This window comes from Rhinolophus sinicus, chromosome 17, assembly GCF_057876585.1.
Source record: "Rhinolophus sinicus isolate RSI-liver-muscle chromosome 17, RSI-T2T, whole genome shotgun sequence".
In the NCBI taxonomy this organism is placed as follows: Eukaryota; Metazoa; Chordata; class Mammalia; order Chiroptera; family Rhinolophidae; genus Rhinolophus; species Rhinolophus sinicus.
Window position 1 is genome coordinate 174,414,859 of NC_142517.1, and position 21,091 is coordinate 174,435,949.

Below are 21,091 nucleotides of genomic sequence, written 5' to 3' on the forward strand. Positions count from 1 at the left end.
AAAACTCAGTAAAGTGTGGGGCCCCTCTGACTGGGTCCCCCTGGGGTTTTTAACTCTCAGACTGGTCCACACTGAGCTGCCAGCAGTTTCTCACTTATAGTTCAGGTTTCCCTTCCCCAGCACTGGTTGCTGCTTGGGTTTCTGCCCTTGGGTTTCTGTTTCCCTAAGTTGTGATTCTCTGAACCTGCCTATCTCTCCCTCCAATTTAGGGGCAGCATATTTGCTCTGTAACCTCACCTCTCTGGCCGATCTAAGCATTGTTGAGTTTTCAGTTTGTTCAGCTTTTTACTTGCCATTAGAATGGAGTGGTGACTTTTAAGCTCCTTACATGCTGGACCAGAAACAGGAAACACCTAGCAGTAGCTTTAAATAGATTTGGGTCCAGTGCTATAGATAATCCAGGCCAGGGTGTAAAGCTTAGATTGCTAGGGCAGACAGGAGGCCATTGGAAGTTTCTGAGTTGGGAGAAAAATTTATTTTTGCTTTTTTTGCCAGAAATGAATAGGAGTTAGCTTGACCCTGGTCAGGAAACTGTTGTTTGGGAGAAGGAAGCTTTCAAACAACAGGAGCAGCCCAAGTTGACTGGGTAATTCATCATCCAAATGAGGGAGACTTGAGCATGGAAGGGGCACTATCAGTCATTGTGCTGAGGCAACAGGCATAGACCAGTCCTTCCCTGGGCAACCTGGGATGTGCGGCCTGCCACCCTACATCTGATGAGCTACTAGACAGCCTAATGGAAGAGAAGAAGGTATGTATATGTTGTGTGCACTTGGGTAGTGTTTATGTGGGTAGTTGATGGCTTAAGTTAAGTTGGAGTCAGTGGATCGTTTTTCTGTATTCGTGATCAGATGACCTTGAGAAGCCACTGAAGAGTTTTAAGCAAGGAGGTAAAAAGATCAGACTTAATGTTTCAAAAAAAAGTGCATTGGGGAAGGGCAACAACAAGATGGGGATATCAGTCGGGAGGTGATTATGGCTTGGAGTAGGGTGGTGGTGGCAGTAAGATGAGTTCTAGGGGTAGGTTCCAGAGATATTTAGAATTGGTGCTGGACTGGTTATGGAGATGAAATGAGAGGGAGGTGCCAAGGAGTCTTTCAGGTTTCTGCTTTGTAGAACTGGCTGGATGATGATATCCTTCACTGATTTAGGGAACAGTGAAAGAGGACCAGGTTTGGAGAGAAAGATAGGAGTTCAATTTGAATATGTTAAGTTTGAGGTGGTGTGTGGAGATGCCCAGTGAGATGTTGGAAATATACAGATATGGAGGTTGGAGAAGAAACAGATCTAAAGAGTCATCAACTTATCGGTGGTAAGTGAAGCCACTGAGAAGATAATAAGGACCAAGACAGAGCCTTAAAACTCATTGAGGCATCAGGACAATGAGATGGTCCCAAAGGAGACTGCAAAGGGATAGCCAAAGAGGTAGGAGAAAAATGCATGATGTCACAAAAGACAAGGAAAGAAACTATTTTAAAGAGAAAGAAGTGGTCAATTTACTGTTGAGAGGTCAGTAAAATGAAAATTGGAGGAAAAAAACTAGATTTACTGACATAGAGACCTTTTGAGGGAATTTTTTTCCCCAAAGGTTCTTATCTCCTACTACAAAATACTTAAATCAAGTAGAAAATAATTTAAACAAGAAATAGCTTATTTTATCACAAGATTAATGCATTGACTTAATTTTTGAAATATCTAATATTTTCAATGTTATTTATTTTTAATTTATAAAGAAGTATTGATTTTTAATGGTCGGACATCACAAGTTAGATAAAGAACATAGAATTGCCTAAATTAATCTTTTAGTGCTTGTCTTGGAGCTTCTATATCCCACAGCACTAAGCTCTGATTGGATATCAAAAAGGCATGTTTTTAGGAATGTTAGATCTTTGACCACTGAAGTAATTGTCCATCCATTCTAGGTCCTACACCTCTACACCTGGCCGCGCAAGCTTGCTCACTAGAAACAGCCATCTGCCTACTCTGTTTCAAAGCTGATTACACACTTTCTGAAAAAAGAGGCTGGATGCCAATTCACTTTGCTGCTTTCTATGACAATATCTGCATCATCATTATTCTCTGTAGGAAGGATCCTAGTTTGCTCGAAGCTGAGGCAACAGCTGAGTAAGTTATTAACCGTTTGTAAAAATACGAATTTCTGCTTTCATGGCTTGTCTGAAGCACTGACACTAAAAGAAATGGTTGGTGTGATTGATTTGAAAGTCTGTGTAAGGCTTACTCTGCTGTCGTTTCTACTCACTGTCTTCTCCTACCTCTTCTCTTTAGAATTTTAAAGACAGAACTTCTATTTACTTATGTATGTTGTCTGGAAGAATAAGAAGTAAGCCCTAGGAAGTCTGTCCTAGCCTTTTCCCAATGGTATGGCTCTACAGACTAGTTTATCAGGTTAACTACTTAGTGCCCTGGAAGAAGTCTGAGATTAGGGAGGAGAAAGTTGCTCTAAATTGGAACCTACACACCCAAGGGGCAGTCCAGAGGCTCCATACCACAGTGAATAGGCTTTGGATAACAGCAGAAATATCTAGTGGTATCCAGAAGAAAAACACATTAAAAAGAAGAAGATAACTTTGAAACAGCAAAACATCCCAAACAGTCTTCTATTTCACTAGTTAGCTGAGGACCAACCTTTTGGGTGGAGGTATAACTTCTGCTGAGGGTACATTCTTGGCTGGTAATCAAAAGACCAGGTTATTGTTTTGAATCTCTGAACATGATTTAGGCATAGTTTCACTCAGCTATTTCTGGGTCTTCCAATAACCTGTTTATTATTACTCAGTGAAGAAATTAATCCTCCTTCCAGGTGAGGACGGAGATGCGTGTGGAGAAAGCTTTCAGGAAACCAGGATCTCTGGCTAATAGATTGATTGTCTAACTAATAGATTCTGGAAAGAGCCATGGAATGTGGAGGCCTGAGTTCAGCTCCTGGTTCTGTCACATTCTGACATTGTGTCTTTGGACAAAATGGGGCTAAAAGGCTGGGTAGATTGTAAAAGGTCAAACAATTGGATATCAGAGGTAGAAGTAAGAAGCTGTCTGTAAATGTACGGAAGAAGCGAAGGATCAGTAGCACGGTTCCCATGGCTGAGATCTCCTCTGTGGAACTAATAGAGTGTGGCCATGCTGGCGTGTGTGCATGACTGGGGAGCACCAACGAAGCTATGACAAGGAACTAAGGGATCAGAACATACATGGTAATCAGCATGGATAACGAAGTCACTTACAATAGGAGGGGCATGTCGGTGAGGCAACGCCTGGGCCAGGATGTGGGAGAGGACCCTCCTGGGCCGGGCGGGGGCGATGGCATATGGAACTGGACAGGGTAATGTAATCTGATAGCATAGTTTTCAAATGAGGAGAATCAGAGTGATGGTGTTCGAAATAAAAGTCATCTTTATTCTGCCATTGCGTAGGAGAAAGAAAGCAACGGAGAGCAGTCTTGTTAGACTCGAAAAGGGAGAAAGTGAAGATGTTTACTCATAAAGGGCAAGAGATTCATTCCCCAGGGCCTGGGACGAGAGGAGAGGCTTGGGGCCAACTGGACAGGGGTGAGAGTTCAAGAACAGACAGCAAGAGAAAGGAGTTTCAGGAAGAGAGGAGGGCACGGGTAAAAGGATGCAAAAAAATAATGCCTGAGGCGATGTGATGTGGGGCAGCAAGGAGAGAGGAACTGCGTGTGCAGACTGTGCCGAGCCCTCATTCATCCCTCACACAGCGCTGCCAGCTGGTGGTTCTTCCCCTCGTCCCTTCACAGATGAAGAGAGGAACCCAGTTTGCTTAAGAGTCACTCTGCTAGTCAGTAGATCTATTAGTTAAGATACAGTTGAAGCTGCCGTGACAGAGATGCCCCCAAATATTTGTAGTTTAAATGAAATAAACACGTGGTTCTTTTTCATGAAGTCTGGGTTCATGGCCGAGGGTTGGCGTAATGGCTTGACAGTATGAGGGACCCAGACTTCCTCTTGTTGCTTCTTTTTATGTGGCTTCCCTATCCTGGTACAAAATGGCAACTCCTGCTTTCATTATTATACCTGTATTCTAGCCATGAGAAGAAAGAGAGGAAAAGTAACTGCACTCCTTTTCTCTTTAGGGAGTTGTCCAGGTAACTTGTACTCATATCACATTGGCCATACCTACCCATAAGGGAAGCTGGAAATGTCACATTTGGCTGGATAGTCATGTGCCCAACCAAAAGAGCTTCACCCTCTAAATAAAAAGCAGATAATGGCTTTTTGAGAAAAATTGTTAGTTTCTGCCACAGTGAGGAAGCTGGGATTTGAGAACTGGATATGAAGTATAAGGAAATAGGTTGGAATTCTACCTGAGCCTCAGTTTCATCATTTATAAAATGGGCTGATAATACTTGCCTTGCTTTTCCCTTCTCTCGTAGAGTGGTTGTAAGGATGAGATGAGATAGTGTATTCTAAGAACTTTGTGCATTATCAACTCCTGAACAAATTATACGGCATGATAATTAATGTGGGAGGGAGAGTAGGGGCAAACACTAAGGACAGCCAAGGCAGGGGAGGTAAATCTATTTACGTGTGGACTATACAAAACAGTGACATATAAGAAAGAGAAGGTGATGGTATAAATCAGACTTCCTCCAATAGCAATTTGGATAGTTGCTAATCAGTAAATTTGACACTGTATGTGCGCTCAATTATTATAATGTGTTCCTTGATTTTTAGGAATCAGTGTACTCCACTTTTACTTGCTGCCACTTCAGGAGCACTGGATACTATAAAGTACCTATTTTCTCTTGGTGCAAACTGGAGAAAAACAGATAATAAAGGAAATAATATAATTCACTTATCAGTGCTAACCTTTCACACAGAGGTTCTCAAGTATATAATAGAGATCAATATTCCTGAACTCCCAGTTTGGAAAACTTTGGTAGGTGAGTATAGAACACATAATCACTTTATAAATAAATGTTCTGACTATTATTCAGTTTAATTATTGATACTTAGTATGAAATAGAGAAAATAAAATGCAGTAATATAAGCATCATATTTTAAACATTTAAAAATCATGAAATAAACATGTTTGAGTTAAAACCAGAAATACAAACTGAACTATATTTTTGTTTGTGTAAAAGTAGTTTTATTTCTAAATTAAAATCAAAGATAAATAACCCAAACAGACTACATTTTACACAATTATATTTATTTTTATTTTCCGACTATCTCCAAAAGTCCAACCATCATCTTCTCCATCAAAAAAGCAACTTAAAAAGAAACAAAAGGAAAGAGGAAAGAAATTAAATTCTGAGAGTGGGAAAAGATTCCCTCCAATTTATTCCTCACTTCCTAATTTTAGAGACAGATTCAGGAAAATTTTTCCTCACATTCTGATAAACGTTTGGTGAAAAATTCTGATCAAGATTTTTGTCCAAATTTGTATTCAATCTAGTCAGAGATATTACAAAGGTCAGGGTTATCAGTCCAGTTGAATGTACACATTTAGTTTCACTCCTTCCCGAGACCCCACTAAAATTACATGGAGATTAAGTTAAAGTAACACCCTTAGCAGGAGCAGTGAACAAGCATTCAAGAGAAAACAGGAAAGGATACAGAAGAAACAAAATAAAATACTGGAAACAGGCAAGTCTTAGGACTTAGTCAACCAGAAAAATCATTCCAAGCCAACAGTGGGAAAACAGAGACTTTCTGAGACCTGCACCATAAATCCTCACAGGCTCAAGAACTGGCAGTGTCAGCCAGGAGTGCTCTCTGCAAGAGGCTTACCAGGAAACACCTAAAGATACTAAGCTGGGGAATTCTCCCCAATAAACAGGAAACTGGGAGTCTGACCCAAGAGAAAAGCGAAGGGAATTTCAAAGATGACAGAAAAGAGAAGTCCCAGAATGGGACTCCATTTACATATGGAGATATGTAAATCACAGAGGCCAAAGGGAAGATGTGGGAGGCATTACCAGTAGGTACAAAGAAAGCTAAGCAGATGAAATAAAAAAAAGAAAATTCTTACCTCCAGGAGAAACAAAAGTAAAAAAGGAGACACAACTGTAGTGCACTACAATGCTTAGCTGTGAGAACTGTCTGTATGGCTGTCAGAATGGGGAAGGGGAAGCAGAGGAAATGGCAGAGCAGTGTGGAAAGAGCTAGTTTCTCATCTGCCATAACATGAAGTCAATCGATGATGTCTAAAATTGATATAGCAAAAGGTAACTGTGTGTATAAATAGTTAGAAATATGGAGATATGTAAATCACAGAGTATAGCGAAAGAGTCCACAGTGGTTATATCTGGAGAGAGAAACTCAGAAGAGTAGAGAGGGTGAGGTAAGGAACCACTCAACTATATTTTGCTATAGGCCTTTTAGGAACATTTAACTCTGAATCATGAGCATGTATTACTTTAATAAAATAAAAAGTAAAGCAAAAAAATGAAACAAATTGGAGATGAGAACAGATATTGTTCCGAACAACTCACTGTAGGACGGGAAAAGACACATTTATGATTTTCAAACCCATTCTACTGATTCAAGAAGTCTGAATACTTGGTTTCAAAATTGGCTCAATACCTGATTTTGAAATTTACTTGGGTCTTGGGAATACATTCCAATTATATCAGCCCCAAGAGATACTGGAAAGTGTTTACAATGTTAATATACGTGTGCATCTTTATCATTATATCTTAGTCTTTTTAGGAGCAACTAAGAAGACCATTCTGTTACTTTTAATAGACTAATACATTTGAAATACTCATTTCAATCATAGAATAGTATTCCTAACAGGAATAGCCTAATGGCCCAAACAGTTCCCCGACAGCCACTCCTTCCCACAGCTATTGTTGGGACATCCTGATAATGATGCAAACACAATAACCAGTGAGCATCTAGCCACTGTTGCTTTGCTCTGAGCTCTGGAGTAGCTCTCCCTCCTTATACTGTCCATTTCCACTATGAGTAAAAGAAGAATTGTCAGAGTTTATTATAAGTCTCCAGGATTAGCTCTTGGAGTGGAAGCTGAATTTTAAAAGAAAGAGCCTGGGGTGATCTAGCCAAGGTAGGCATTAGGGTCAGATTGATTATTCCAGGGGCTGGGGAAAGAGAGATGAGGCAAGGATGCTTCTATGTGTTTTTTCTTGCACCATAGACATTGTTTGGAAGCATATAATTTGTATTATCTCCTGTCTGGAGTATGAATTCATTCTTCCTCAAATTCAGGAAATATACAAAGCCTCAATATGATTTAATGGACATTAAATTTTTATTCGCAATAATGTAGTTTACGCTATGCCATCCTTGAAAACCCATGTTCAAATTTTATTCAACAACTGATTTCAGGCCACTGAGGTGTACTATTTTCCAAGTAAATTTGAACCATGTGATCAGCCCATCTAAGCCATTCAGACCAAAAATAAAGAATTTTTGGATTTTCTATACTAATTATATAGATTATAAACCTCAGAGATCATGGGCATATACAATATATTTAGCATCTCACAGAATGCCACACACAGAGGGAATTTAATGAATGCAGTTGGTGGTCATGGTGATAATCTCAACTCATGGCTTCACTTGGCCTGTACAGAAACAGAATCAATCGTTCCATTCCTTTGTGTAAAATTATAACATATACTTTTCTGTTGACTACTTACCAGAAATGTTGCAGTGTGAAAGCTATAAACGAAGGATGATGGCCATCATGTCCTTAGAAGTAATTTGCTTAGCAAAGGATGAATACTGGCAATATATTTTGGATGCAGGTGCTGTAAAATTTATTAACTATTTTTTGCTTATTGCAGAGTTTTGTTGTTTTATGCAGAGCTATATTATATTCAGCCAATCACTTTAAAACTTTTTAGTTGACTTTAAATTTCTATTTTTCTTTTTTCTAAGGTTACTTCCTTTATTTGGCAACATTGTATTTTATTTCCAACAGGATCAAAAAACCATGTAAATCCCACTTCTCTAAAAATTTGCAAATTCTAAAATGATATTAAATTACTTGACGATACTACTTCTTATATTGACTACTTTCGTTTAGAAATGATCTCTATTCTGTATTTACACAATTTATTTTTAAAATTAAAAACAGTTTTGTGGTGTGTAGCAGCAGACCTGGGTTCATGAGTAGCTCTGCATTTAGAACTTAGGCTAATTGCTTATCGTCTCTTAGCCTAGCTTCCTCACTAATAAAATGATCCCTACTTCATAGGGTTGTTTTGAGAACAGCACTGTCCAACATAACTTTCTGAAATGATGGACATATTCTATCTTCACTGTCCAATATAGTAGCCACTAACTCTAATGTGAATACTGAACACACATGAGATACTCCTTAAATATTTGTTGAATGAATGAATGAATAAAAAAAAAAAAAAAAATTATTATAGGTAGTCCCATAATGTGTTCCTAAAAACATGTACAAAAGCTCTATATCCAAAAAGTAAACCATAGTTAAATAAGTCATGAGGGAGAGTACATTTCAGATGTATAAATAAATAAAGCCCTAATTATACCCATTATATTTTCTGGCATTTTCTGTGTGCTCTATAATGTGCTCTTTCCTTTCACATTGAAGCCAGATTTTCTATTTTCACCACGCCCAATGATTTTCATCTTTGAACCAATTGTAATCAATGAGGCCAAGGTTGCTTTTTATTAGATTCAGCACTTTCTTTTTATTTTTCAGTTGCTTTTATAAAATATGGGTAAAATATAATAAAATGCTCAAATAACTACACAAACACTGCCACACAAATTTGATGCAATAAACAAAGTGAACTCTACCATATGGTAGCTTTTGAATTTGTCAATAATCTTAGCAAAAATTCAGTGTTTCAAAGGTGGCTTAGGGTTACCAATATGAAATGTATGATTGTGTGCTGTGTGAAAATCACATGTATGAATAATGAGAGCTCCCTATACTGTAGACAGGACATCAAAGTGCATTCATGTAGTTTCAAGTGATCATTTTATAAATATTTTACAGAATTATTTTCTAATTGTTTATATGACAATACCCACAAACATTATTTAAATCCTATCATGATAAATTGACTACAAATGATTATAATACTTCATGTTTTTTTTCTTGGTCTCTTCATTGCAGGCACCGTTCCTGCCTTAATCCATCTATTAAAAAGTTCCAAAATCAAGTTACAGTGCAAAACAGTTGGGTTATTGAGTAATATCTCAACCCATGCGAGTGTAGTGCATGCTATAGTAGAGGCAGGAGGCATTCCAGCTCTGATCAACCTACTAGCTTCCGATGAACCAGAACTACACTCTCGCTGTGCTGTCATTCTATATGATATTGCTCAACTTGAAAACAAGGATGCTATTGCCAATTATGTAAGTTCTTTTCATAGAACACCATTTTAACCGTCAGAAATTCCCTTATATAGAAGCTAGAAATATACATCTCCATGTTATTATGCAGTGGCAAAACTCTCAAGAGAAGAATTCCAGTCTCGGTGAGGACAGCAAAGAGCAAACCTGCCACAATCCCATGTGTGCCCAAAGTAAACAAGAGCGAGATAGTACCAGAGCAAGCAGGGCAAAGGGCGTGAGCTTCGGCCAAGGTGCCTGGCTCCTGTGTCCCCAAGTCTCACAAGGTGACACAGTGGGCCCAGATGGATGCTACCCACACATTGGGTTTGTGTCACATCTGAAGAACCTTGAGCTTAAGAAATCTGTCATTTTGTTAGCGATCAGTAAATAAGCCTGTTCTTTGTCTGGAGGGGAGATGATACCATACCTTACAAGATTGCTAGTTACATTAAATTCTGAAGAATGGCCCAGTGAAAGAGCTGTTACAATCTCGATATACCCACACAATACAGGTAGGCGTCCAAGAGGCCTCGGGAGGACTGTTTTCAACAAAAATATCTGGTCAAACCATCACCCGGGGAAACAAGGAAAGCGGACCAAGTGACTGTTTAGCTCTAGGGGATGTGGTTGCTTCTTGCTGTTTATGACAAGATATTACAAGAAATATTACCATTTTAGCTATTTCTATTCTGCTAGAGAAATGCAGTCTAATTGCGTACCAGAATTAGAAGAAATTATTTTTTGTGAACACCAAGTAGTCTTTGTCATGGTGTATTTCCTTAAACCAAGCCCACCTTATTATGTCTGTTAATGCTTTATTTAAGATCTTTTAACAGGTATTTATGACTAATATTATTTTTATAGTTTTCTTCGGATGATGCTTCTTCATTATGTATTGTCATTTACCATTATAAAATATACCCTTTTATATTTGTACCCTTTTTATAAATGTACCCTTTTTATCAAGTGTAATACTTGAGCCCTGAATTCTATCTTGTCCAAAAATATGTTTGTGATCTGTTTTCTTTGTGCTCTCATGTTTAATATGGCTCTTGCCATCCTTCTCTTTTTTTTCCTATTTCTTGTTGGTTTGTTATCAGTAATCTGGAAAATATATTAGGAATATAGAAACTCCCAGGCCCACCTTCAGAGTTAGTCAGTCAGTCAGTCTTACTCGTTTAGACCTTATAATCTCAGTAATTTGAGAATTACTCAGAATTAGAATAAATGTGTCCCTTGTGTGCAGTATATTTAGTTTTTGCTTTGTCACTTTTTAGTGAGTATAACTCATTTATTGATGTGACATGTTTAATCTTAGTTCTGTCATATTTTATTAATCATTCTTAATCTTCTATATAATCAGTGTTTTCTTTCTCTGTTTTTTCCTTCTGTATCTTATAAAATCTAGGACTTACACATCAACATTAGTTACCTATTTTTCCCGGGACTTGGTGTAACTTTTCAACATGTACATTCATCTTCTTTTATTTTTTGGAATGTTTTCTTGAATTCATGTTTTTAAATACTACATCTCTATAATATTCTTTTAGTTTACTCATATAACAGGTACTTTTTGAGAGTTTATTACATAACAGATATTATTGTGCATGCTGGGGTTATAGCAGTGAATAAAATAAAACAAAAAAAATCCCAGCTTTCAGGGAGTAACAAGACAATAAACAAAGCAAGTAAGCCAAATATATAGTATGTTATATTCAATGAGAAAGGGTGTTAAGGAGGAAAATAAAGCAGGAAAAGGGGAGAGGGGAACTTGGTGAAAAATAGTTCACTGAGAATTTGGCCTTTGAGTACAGACCTAAAGTAGATGAAGGAGTGTGTCATGTTTTTCTGTTGGGGAGACCATTGTAGTCAGAGGAAACGAGTGCAAAGTAAATTAAGTGGGAGTGTGTTTGGCATGTTCAAGGAATGGCAAGAGAGCAAAAGTAGCTGAGGAGAAATAGGAGACATTCTTTGCTAGGTGATGGTGGACCACATCATGTAGGGCCATGTGGGCAATTGTTAGACATCTTGGCTTTTTACTCCAAGTATGTTAAGCCATTGAATGATTTTGTTCTGGGAAGTTCCATGAAGAAATGTACATCACTCTACCTCTATGTTGAAATAGGTGTGCAAGGGTAGAAACAGCAAGACTAAAAAACTATTGACAGATGATGATGTCTTGAACTAGGTGATAATAGTGGAAATGGTGAGCAGTAATCTTGAAAGTTGAGTTACTAGGATCTGTGGGAAAGTTGAAAGATCTAGAGTAGGGGTGTCCAAACTTTTCTCAACGTTTTTCACCAAGGGCCATATGCGGTAAAATACACAAACAGCCGGGCCACTCACTCAAGGTGAAGTACGTATTGCCTCACCTGGTTTATTTAAGTAAACTAAATGCATTTTTGGAATTTGCTGCGGGCCAATAAAAAATGGATTGCGGGCCGCAGTTGGCCCGTGGGCCACAGTTTGGACACCCCTGATCTAGAGGGACCATAAAGGAGACTAAGAAGGAACAGCCAACGAGGTAGGAGGAAACCCAAAGAATCAGTTGTCCTATCAGCCAAATGAAGAAACTGTTTCAAAGAAGAGAGAATGATTAACAGTGTCAAATGCTGTTGTAAGATGAAGTCAAAAAATGATCATTAAATTTATTGATCACTGAATTAGCTTACCACTTCCTTTTGGGAATGCCAATTATTTGTGTATTGTATCACCTTTTCTTGTCTTACATAGCTATCATTTTCTCTCCAGTCCTTTTCCACTCATTGTTTCATTTTACTTTTTCATTTTTCTTTTTCTCTCAATCCTCTCTTCCTTGTCCCTTGCTATACTTTTTAGAATTATTTTTGTGTGGATTGCAATTTGGCTCTTTTATCTTTCCATATCTTTCCTAAGGTTTACTGGCTCTTGTTTCATCTTCCCCGTCTCAAAAAAATCTTCTTTGAGCTCTGGGGTCTCTCGTTTGCACTCTTGTTTTATAGAAGTGTTTGCCTCATTTTATTTTATTTTTTCATTGATAATAATATACCACTTTTGGTTACTTTATCTACTTCGTGGCAATATTGTTCTGATGAGCATTCTTTACCTGTCATAAGTTTTTCATATTTTTTTTTCTTTTATTTGGATAGATCCTGTTCCAGCTTTTGATCATTACTCATCTTTGAGTTACGTTCTTTCTGGCTCGACTATTTGCAAGAAGTATATGTGGGAAAGAGCACAGACCCATGTTCTAAGCTAGCAAGAATATGACTTACGCCATAGGGATGTGTTCATGAATCTTTCAGCTTTACTTTTCCCTAGCCAACAGAGACTGGTGGAGAGTATCTCACAACATAGATTCTATTTTTTCCACAATGTGAAGTCTATCTCTTTCTTTGTACCTCATCAATAGATTACTTCTTCCAAACATACCTTGTTGGTATGATTCCTTGTTCATCCTTGCTTTCCTTGCTTTTTGAAACTTTATGCCAAATTGATCTAGAAATGGACCTGCTGCCATCCTGCATACCCATTTCTATTGTTCCAGACAGGAAATTGTGTGTCTCTTTTTATGCCCCTCAAGGTAGAGACACCCATTTTAGAAAACTGCTCTGCCAGCATTTCCTGTGGCCAGTGGCCGTGGGAGATCTCTCTCATCCCTGTTGACAAATCATACACATTTATTATGATTCAACATTATAGACATCGCTTAGCTTTATTGAAAATACGATTGTATTTCTGTTTCTTATCTTCCTTAATATTCTTGCATTATTTCTGTTAATAGAGAGAAATGCCATCTTTACTCCATTAAAATTAGGAAATTATATTCACATTTAAACATATTTTATGTTGCATTAATATAACTACTAATTACAAGTGCAATGTCTACAATGGCAAATATTTCCAAATGGGCACTGTATTCAGTTGATCTTACTCAGTTGCTTTACCTTTTAGATGATTATTAAATGTTACAGTGAACTTGCAGCCTCAATTTATTTTGGTATAGAGGAGACTATTTTAAAATGTATAGAATGTTTACCTTAATATTAAAGCATACGATATTCTCAAAGTTGTATTAACTGTCACCTAATGCCATAGCAGTAGACACATTTGTTTATGGGCAATTGTTCTCTCATAAATAAGCAAGTATTTACGGCAGGATTATAGACTTGTGTTTCTAAATAAAAATTGCATACATCTCAAATAAATTCAATTGTAATTAATTTTTTTGTTTATGTTTAGGATGGAATCCCGTCTCTGATAAATCTCTTAAAGTTAGACATAGAAAATGTGCTAGTAAATGTAATGCACTGTATACGGGTATTATGTATGGGAAATGAAAAAAATCAAAGAGCAGTGAAAGACCATAAAGGCATCCCATATCTTATCACATTTCTGAGTTCTGATTCAGGTGAGCTTCTATTTATGTGTTATTTTAAAGTGACCAGATATATTACGTGAAGCAAACATAGGTTTGGAAATGTCTTCTATGAACAGATGTCCTGGATTTATCTTAAAATGAATCTAGACACATGTAATATAACCTAAGTATCCTGCACACTTAAATTTAAACTGCTGGGTTTATAATGGGATTTCACTCTCAAAGCTATAATTTTTAAAAAATATTCAATTATATAATGCAGTTAGTAGGCCCAGGGACTCAAGTAAATGTGTCTTTGTGTGAATAACACATATTTTGATAATTGGAAGCTATTTTTCAAGTTACAATAAGTCTTCAGATTTGCTGTTAATATTTGATATCAAAATTCAAGGTCATCCTGTCATTAGGCTAAGTATCAGACTCGGAAGTGCATATCAGTACCAAGAACACCAGAACCTAGGAGAGAGTTTCTGCAGCCACTGCAAATGGTCTCTTAGGTTCTGTAAGAATTCTCTCATTACAATGAGTGAGCATACACATAACAGTGTAATCTTCAAATTTGTGGGGATAAAAAATTTGGGAAAAGCTTGTCTGTTTTCCTTCCTGTTCAGTTTATCATCTTTCTGTTCTAGTACTCTAAGAATAAATACAGAATAAACATATTGGTTACAATATAAGACAACGCTATGGATAATAGGATTATTGCAGAGGGCTTTCTTTTACTTCAGAAACTCAAATTTAAGCAATTATCATTTTCTAAGAACTGCTACCATGCAATGAAATTATTTGCAAGTCCTTTCCCTTTGTTACAGTTCCCTAAGGTCACCTGCTAGAAGTTTCCCTCCATCACTAACTGCTGTACTTCACCATTTAAGAACAGCATTAGACAGAGAGAGATTTTATACATATTTTAACCATAGAGTCTTTACTTTTTTATAATTGTTCTTTATTTTTTTCTTTCTTTGTATTTTATCTCCTTGATTAAAATTTAAAGACAGGAACTAGGTTTTCCCTATCCTTTTTCATCCTCCCAACCTGATGCTTGAACAAAGCACAAATTGTAGAGGCATTTTGAATAAATAAGCAATAAAGGAATGCATGAAAAAAAGCTATAGAAATAAAATATTGAAATCACTTCTTTTTGGAGCCCTCGCCTTATCTGAAACCTAAATAAAAGTAATGTATCCAATACTGTAATCTATTATGTCCTCACACCAAGGAAGATAATTTTGAAAAAATTTGTAATTATTTTTTCTCTCCATTTTTACAATTTATAAATGCTACATTTATAATTTTAGTGCTTTAACAAAAAATTGTCTAGGATGTTAGTTGGGTTGTTAAATTGTGGCAGATCACAAAGGAATTTTATTAATTCCAATATCTTAACCATTCAGAACCACTGTAACATTTCATGCATTAAGGTAAAATGGCACCAAAGTAGACTCACTTGCAATTTTTTGAGACTATGGATTTATTAACATCTCCTTCGTCTGAACCCCTATCGCCAGGAGTTCCTCAAGTTTGCTGAATTTGGTTTGTTTTGGGCCTTTGCATCACTCATCTTTAGCTGCTTGTTTCATACTTTTCCACATATGTATGTGCATGAACACGTTTTTATTCCTATAATGCCTCTGATTTCATCTTCTATAACACACAATTGTCCTGCTCTGTGTTACTAACAAAGGTTTATATGACACCATGATGGAAATTCAAATATGTAACAGAAAGCATACAAAAGGCTTTCAACTCCAAACTATCTGAACAAAACTTAAAGAGTACCACATCCTTTTTAGAATGACTATTTACACATTTTCACTGCAGAAATATGTTTATATGTACTCACTACCTTCTAAAATCTGAAAACTTTAGAATTCTGGTCCCAAGAGTTTTAGATAAAGAGTACCTCCACCATTAGGTTTCTCCCATTCAACTTGGAGTTTCTCAAGCTTCTGTTCTTGGTCTGCTGCTTTTTTTCACCCAGCAAATGTAAACAGTAAGGCCTTAATAGAGAGATAATTAACCTGAATAGATAATCTATGAAAGAACAAATGCTGCATTTACAGAGTCTGGCTTCTTGAATCCAAAAACAGCTTTTTGTACAGTTTTAACTTTTTGAAACATATAAATGTCTTACATATTTTTTAAAAAAATTATATCTAGAAGGCTACAAGGGGGTAACTAGAATACAAACAGAAACAAATGAATCCAGTTGTATTTAAATGAATTACATAACTAGATTAAAAAAGAAAAAGAATGCAAGTAACTTTTGAATACAGTGCTTTTACTATATAGCCTGTCTAGAAGAGAAGGAAAATAACCAAACTGTAAACATATCTTGAATTTTTCTAGTGGGTTTGTATTTCATAGAGATATGGGTGAAACAGCTCTGAATCTGTTATAAGTATTGTAGGACTGAACAAACGAATAAATGTCTTGATATTATTGGGTTCTCACTGTAAAATACACACACACACACACACACACACACACACACACACACACACAGAATGTGGGAAGGTAATAAAAAATCCTGTGAGTTTGGACTGGAATTGGAAGAATTGGAAATATATGTATTTTCCTAATCTTATCTGCTAAGAGAATCTAGAAGCAATGATACTCCAGGAGTAATGTGCACACTTAGTACCAAAGTCTTGATTTCTAAATAATATTCCTATTAAAAGAAACTAGAGCTTCTTGGAGAAATGGTTGACTTCAGGGCTGGGGCAGAACAAGTATGTGGTAAGTCTAAAACATCATATTGTGACAGAAAGTAAGAAAATGCTAAAAAAAAAAAAAATACAAAATGATGGAGGTATAGTTAAAGGATACAGATGCCAGCTTGAAGGAGCTCCCTCTAGCCCTTCAAGTTGAACAATCTTGGACAATTGCCAAATATTGGACAATTTGAGTATGAATACAAACGAAGAAATTAATGGATATACTTCATTGGAAAAAAATATAAATCCAAGAGCTCATCTTAATAATTGGATAAACAATGACATAAATAAAGAAGTAAGGAGAGTTCTTTATAGCTCAACTGATAAATGTGAAGGGAGTTGTAAATTTGGAAAATTTAACATTTTCCAAACATCATAGTAAAGATTACTGTGGGCAAAAAAATCAATTATTGCTAAATCTTGGGGGAGGTTTCTGACTTACTCTATCAACTTTCTGTAAGTTTTAAGGAAAATAAATGCAACTGGTTAATAAACATGTATGAAAATGTTCAGACTCACCAGTAACCAAAAACAAATATAAAATGAGATGCTGCCATTTTTTGCCTATCAAATTAGCAAAAATTTATTTATGTATTTCTGCTTAATGATAATATCTATACTTTAAAAGATATAATAACATTGATACTCTCATACTCTGATTATGAAAGGGTAAGATACTATTGTCATTTTTGAAAAGAATTTACTGAGATGGATTAAGTTACTCCAGTAATTCCTGGGACTCTATACTAAGGGCGAAAAATACAGACAGGAAGGAAATACCTTGTGTGCCAACATTTCTCCTAAGCATCGTTTAAAACAGTGAAAAGTTGAAAACAACATACATATATATATAAATATACATATATATATATCTGTATATATGTATATGTGCGTATATATGTATACTTATATATATATATATCCATATATATATATATATATATAAAATGTGACTAAGGGAATGTGATACACCCATTAACATAATATTTAGAAGATACTGATGTTCATAAAAAATAGGAAAGTGTTATACTGGTAAATTAAAATGCAAGACATTGTGTTCATAGTACTATATTAACTATGTCTATAACACTATCTAAATGTATCCATATTTATAAAAAAGAGTGGGTGAGATTAAGTGAAATGTTTGATTGTGTTTGGGTGGTGAGAATCTAGACAGTTTTATTTTTCTTTATTTTCTATAAACTATAAATTTGATTTTATAATATGGGAATTGATACGCTGTATTTTCATATTCTGAGTTTTTAAAAGATTTAATTAACTGATTCTTTAATTCATTTGCAGATGTGTTGAAGGCTGTATCTTCGGTGACAATAGCTGAGGTGGCCCGGGACAATAAGGATGTTCAGAATGCCATGGCCATGGAAGGAGCCATTCCTCCTCTGGTGGCTCTTTTTAAAGGGAAACAACTTAACGTCCAAGTGAAAGGGGCAGTGGCTGTGGAATCACTGGCAAGTTACAACCCTTCTATACAGAGAGCATTTCTGGAAAAATCATTAAGTAAATACCTTCTAAAACTCCTCAAGGTAGGAATTTTATGATTACTTGTCATTTTTCTTAGACAAAGTATTCAATATTGAATTTAGTTCAGTGAAAAGAAAACTAAAACCAATTGTGAAATAAACATTTTCTAAGACAGACATTCCTCCAGTTTTAAACAAATGCTCATTGAATGAATCAAATTTTTAAAAATAGGCATTTGAAATAGATGTTAAGGAACAAGGAGCTGCAGCACTTTGGGCCTTGGCAGGACAAACACTGAAACAACAAAAGTATATGGCGGAACAGATTGGATACAACTTTATAATAAACATGCTTTTGTCACCATCAGCTAAAATGCAGTATGTTGGTAAGTTATTTTCAGTGTAAATCTGCACAGTGTAGAATAGAAACACTGGAGATCAGACATGTGTCTTGCTTTTGTTTACCAGGAGGTGAAGCTGTCATAGCTCTAAGTAAGGACAGCAGGATGCATCAGAATCAAATATGCGAAGGGAATGGAATTGCACCATTGATTCGCTTACTAAGGATTAGTAAACTAGCTGAAGGCACACTTCTGAGTGTCATCAGAGCAGTGGGATCCATTTGTATTGGTTTGTAAATTTATTCTTAATTTTTAAAATATCAAGCTACTTCTCTTCCTCTATCCCCACTGTTAGAGCCCTCAACAATATTTAATCTATAAAAGTCAATTATATATTTTTTTTATTTCTCCAAGACCCTAATGAGTAAAAGTGGTGTAATTAAAGTGCTAGTCTAGCATTTCTAATTTCTTTGTTTTGTGACTATTAGAAACTATACTTTTAACAGTCAAGTTTCCATGTTTATTCACTTCGCCTTTTAAAAACTTAATTCAGGTAAATTAGTGTCAATGTAATTTACTAATCATATTACACTAGGACACTTTATCAAACATGTCAAACTATGTCTGACTTTACCATTTTCAAGATGGAAAAAAAAGTATCTCATTGACATGTGGATTCTTGCAGGTGTTGCCCATACAAGCAATCCGATTAGTCAACAATTTGTTGTAGAGGAAAATGCCCTTCCAATACTTATTCAACTACTGAGAAATCACCCTTCTCTTACCATTAAGGTATATATAAGGTTTTAAGGGTTGTTGTTTTTTCTGATATAGTAAAACGTAACAGAAATATGACTTTGTAAGGATAATTTGTATCTTTATACAAGTTCTCAACTATAATAAAAGTATTTGACCTTTTAAACAAAATCCTAGAAGTTTTAAACAAAAAAAGTTGCTACAAAGATAGTAGTAAATATTAAAATATTTCTTCAACTATAATTCAAAAGGCATATCTTTACTCATCAAAGAAGTTTATTCCTCAGATAGTTGATTATTCACAGAATTTCTTCCCTACTTCTTCTGTTTGTTGCTAAAACTTGGTGGGGGATAATGAGGATGTATCATTTATGTAGCAAAATTTCTCAAATATAAATGAATCCTGTCAGTGCTACACCATCAAAACAGCCCCACCTTCTACCAAGCAGCCAGGTTTGGCTGGCAGCTAGTAGTTTTCTCAAGGGTGGACATTACGAAGAATTACTGAGTTCTTGAAGAGTCATTCACTCTTTCACTTCCTCCTAATAAAATGCCTTTAATAAAATGACACTCAAATCCTTTTATTAAGTCTGGAAATTCAGGACCTCTATAGTTGGTGAAGCAGGAAATGATAAAAAATACATTTCCTCTTCAAAATTTGGTAAGGGCTCTATTGGAAATAAGAAAATAGAAATAACATAGGAGGAAAATATGTAAGTACTAGTAAACATAGCATTATTTCGTTTAAGGAGTGTGTTATCAGAAGAGATATTGTAAGTTATGTAACTCTTCTGGTTATGAAAAAGATTACTTTATGACAGGAGCTGATTAGGGATAAAAAAGGAAGGAGCATATAGCAATTTTTTGGCTTGAATTAGACTAAAAAGTATACTGACTCTCAAAGTACAAATAAATTTTAAGACTGGAAAATATCACATAAAAATACATTTTTGTTTTAAAATATGCATCCTCAGGGCAAAACAGTTTACTTCAGTTGTATCTATCTATATTTAAGTATATATGGCGAGGCCAAAAAAAAGTATACAAGTGGCCACTTTGGTCAACGTTGCTCAAGCAGTAGTTCGCTGTAGTCAAAAGTGTCTGGACACTGATGGTAACCACTTTGAGCACCTCTTGTAATTGCAGAAGTCAAACATGACTGCCATTCATCTTATGTTATCGGTATAGATTATTACAATTTTAATACAGTTTTCTTTTCTTAAAATGTGTATACATTTTTTGGCACCCTCTGTATTTTCAATAGTTCTTAAACTTGTTAAAACAGAACATAATTACATTGTAATACTTTTCCTCGAATAAGATTCTATAGCAAACAAAATATTTTTGCAATAATATTCATGCTTTTCAAATTCATAACATTTTTCATAGAAATGTACGAGTGTAGTACTTTAAACATTTACCTATTGAATCCTAATAATAAACAGGTTCATTTACATCCTCCTAAAGGGCTTTGGAATGTGCAATAAATGACTCCAGAACTAGAGAACTATACCTCAGTACTACTCCCCAGTGCTTTGCATAAATTGATAGACATTCCATTTAAAGCCTTACAACTAAAAGGTCAGCAGCTAACAAGCGATTCAAAACAGCTTTTTAACCCATGCCAGAAAAATAAAAATATATTTTTTTAGATACAGAAAGGGTACAACTATGCCCACAAATGGAATTTTGTGGTCGTGCCGGCACACAAAGGATATTTTCCCAGCTGTTCAGTTTATAAAGGACATTTTTCCGGAAGTTGTAAATGTGACTCTCTAATTACTAGTGCGTGAATTGGAATCAATAGATTTTATGGTATCTTTGAATTAGCATATACCGTATAAATGTTTGTATAATGAAAAATGTCATTTGATAAACCATGAATGAAAAACACATTTCTGACAACCACATATTTAGGTTGAAGTGGCATTTTCGTTGGCATGCATTGTCCTAAGGAATAATCTGTTACAAAATGAATTACAAGAAAATGAAGGATTTAAGTATGCTGATGTCCTTTATCTTCTTCATTCACAAGATAAGGTAATACCTTTACAAAATGCTAGAGCTCATTTGGAAGAAAATGTTTTTAGGCCACATCCTCAAATTATCATCAAGT

General features: G+C 35.7%; 1 protein-coding gene across 1 annotated transcript in view; it reads left to right on the top strand.

Moving 5' to 3' along the window:
* Nucleotides 1-21,091, top strand: part of ANKAR (ankyrin and armadillo repeat containing) — a 53,674-nt gene that overhangs the window by 18,314 nt on the left and 14,269 nt on the right. The window contains exons 9-18 of the mRNA XM_074339164.2: nucleotides 1,923-2,124; nucleotides 4,710-4,918; nucleotides 7,646-7,750; nucleotides 9,100-9,341; nucleotides 13,542-13,710; nucleotides 17,700-17,941; nucleotides 18,111-18,264; nucleotides 18,347-18,508; nucleotides 18,905-19,011; nucleotides 20,893-21,015. Of these exons, the coding sequence (XP_074195265.2) occupies nucleotides 1,923-2,124; nucleotides 4,710-4,918; nucleotides 7,646-7,750; nucleotides 9,100-9,341; nucleotides 13,542-13,710; nucleotides 17,700-17,941; nucleotides 18,111-18,264; nucleotides 18,347-18,508; nucleotides 18,905-19,011; nucleotides 20,893-21,015 (1,715 nt within the window). The remainder of the gene's footprint in view (nucleotides 1-1,922; nucleotides 2,125-4,709; nucleotides 4,919-7,645; nucleotides 7,751-9,099; nucleotides 9,342-13,541; nucleotides 13,711-17,699; nucleotides 17,942-18,110; nucleotides 18,265-18,346; nucleotides 18,509-18,904; nucleotides 19,012-20,892; nucleotides 21,016-21,091) is intronic.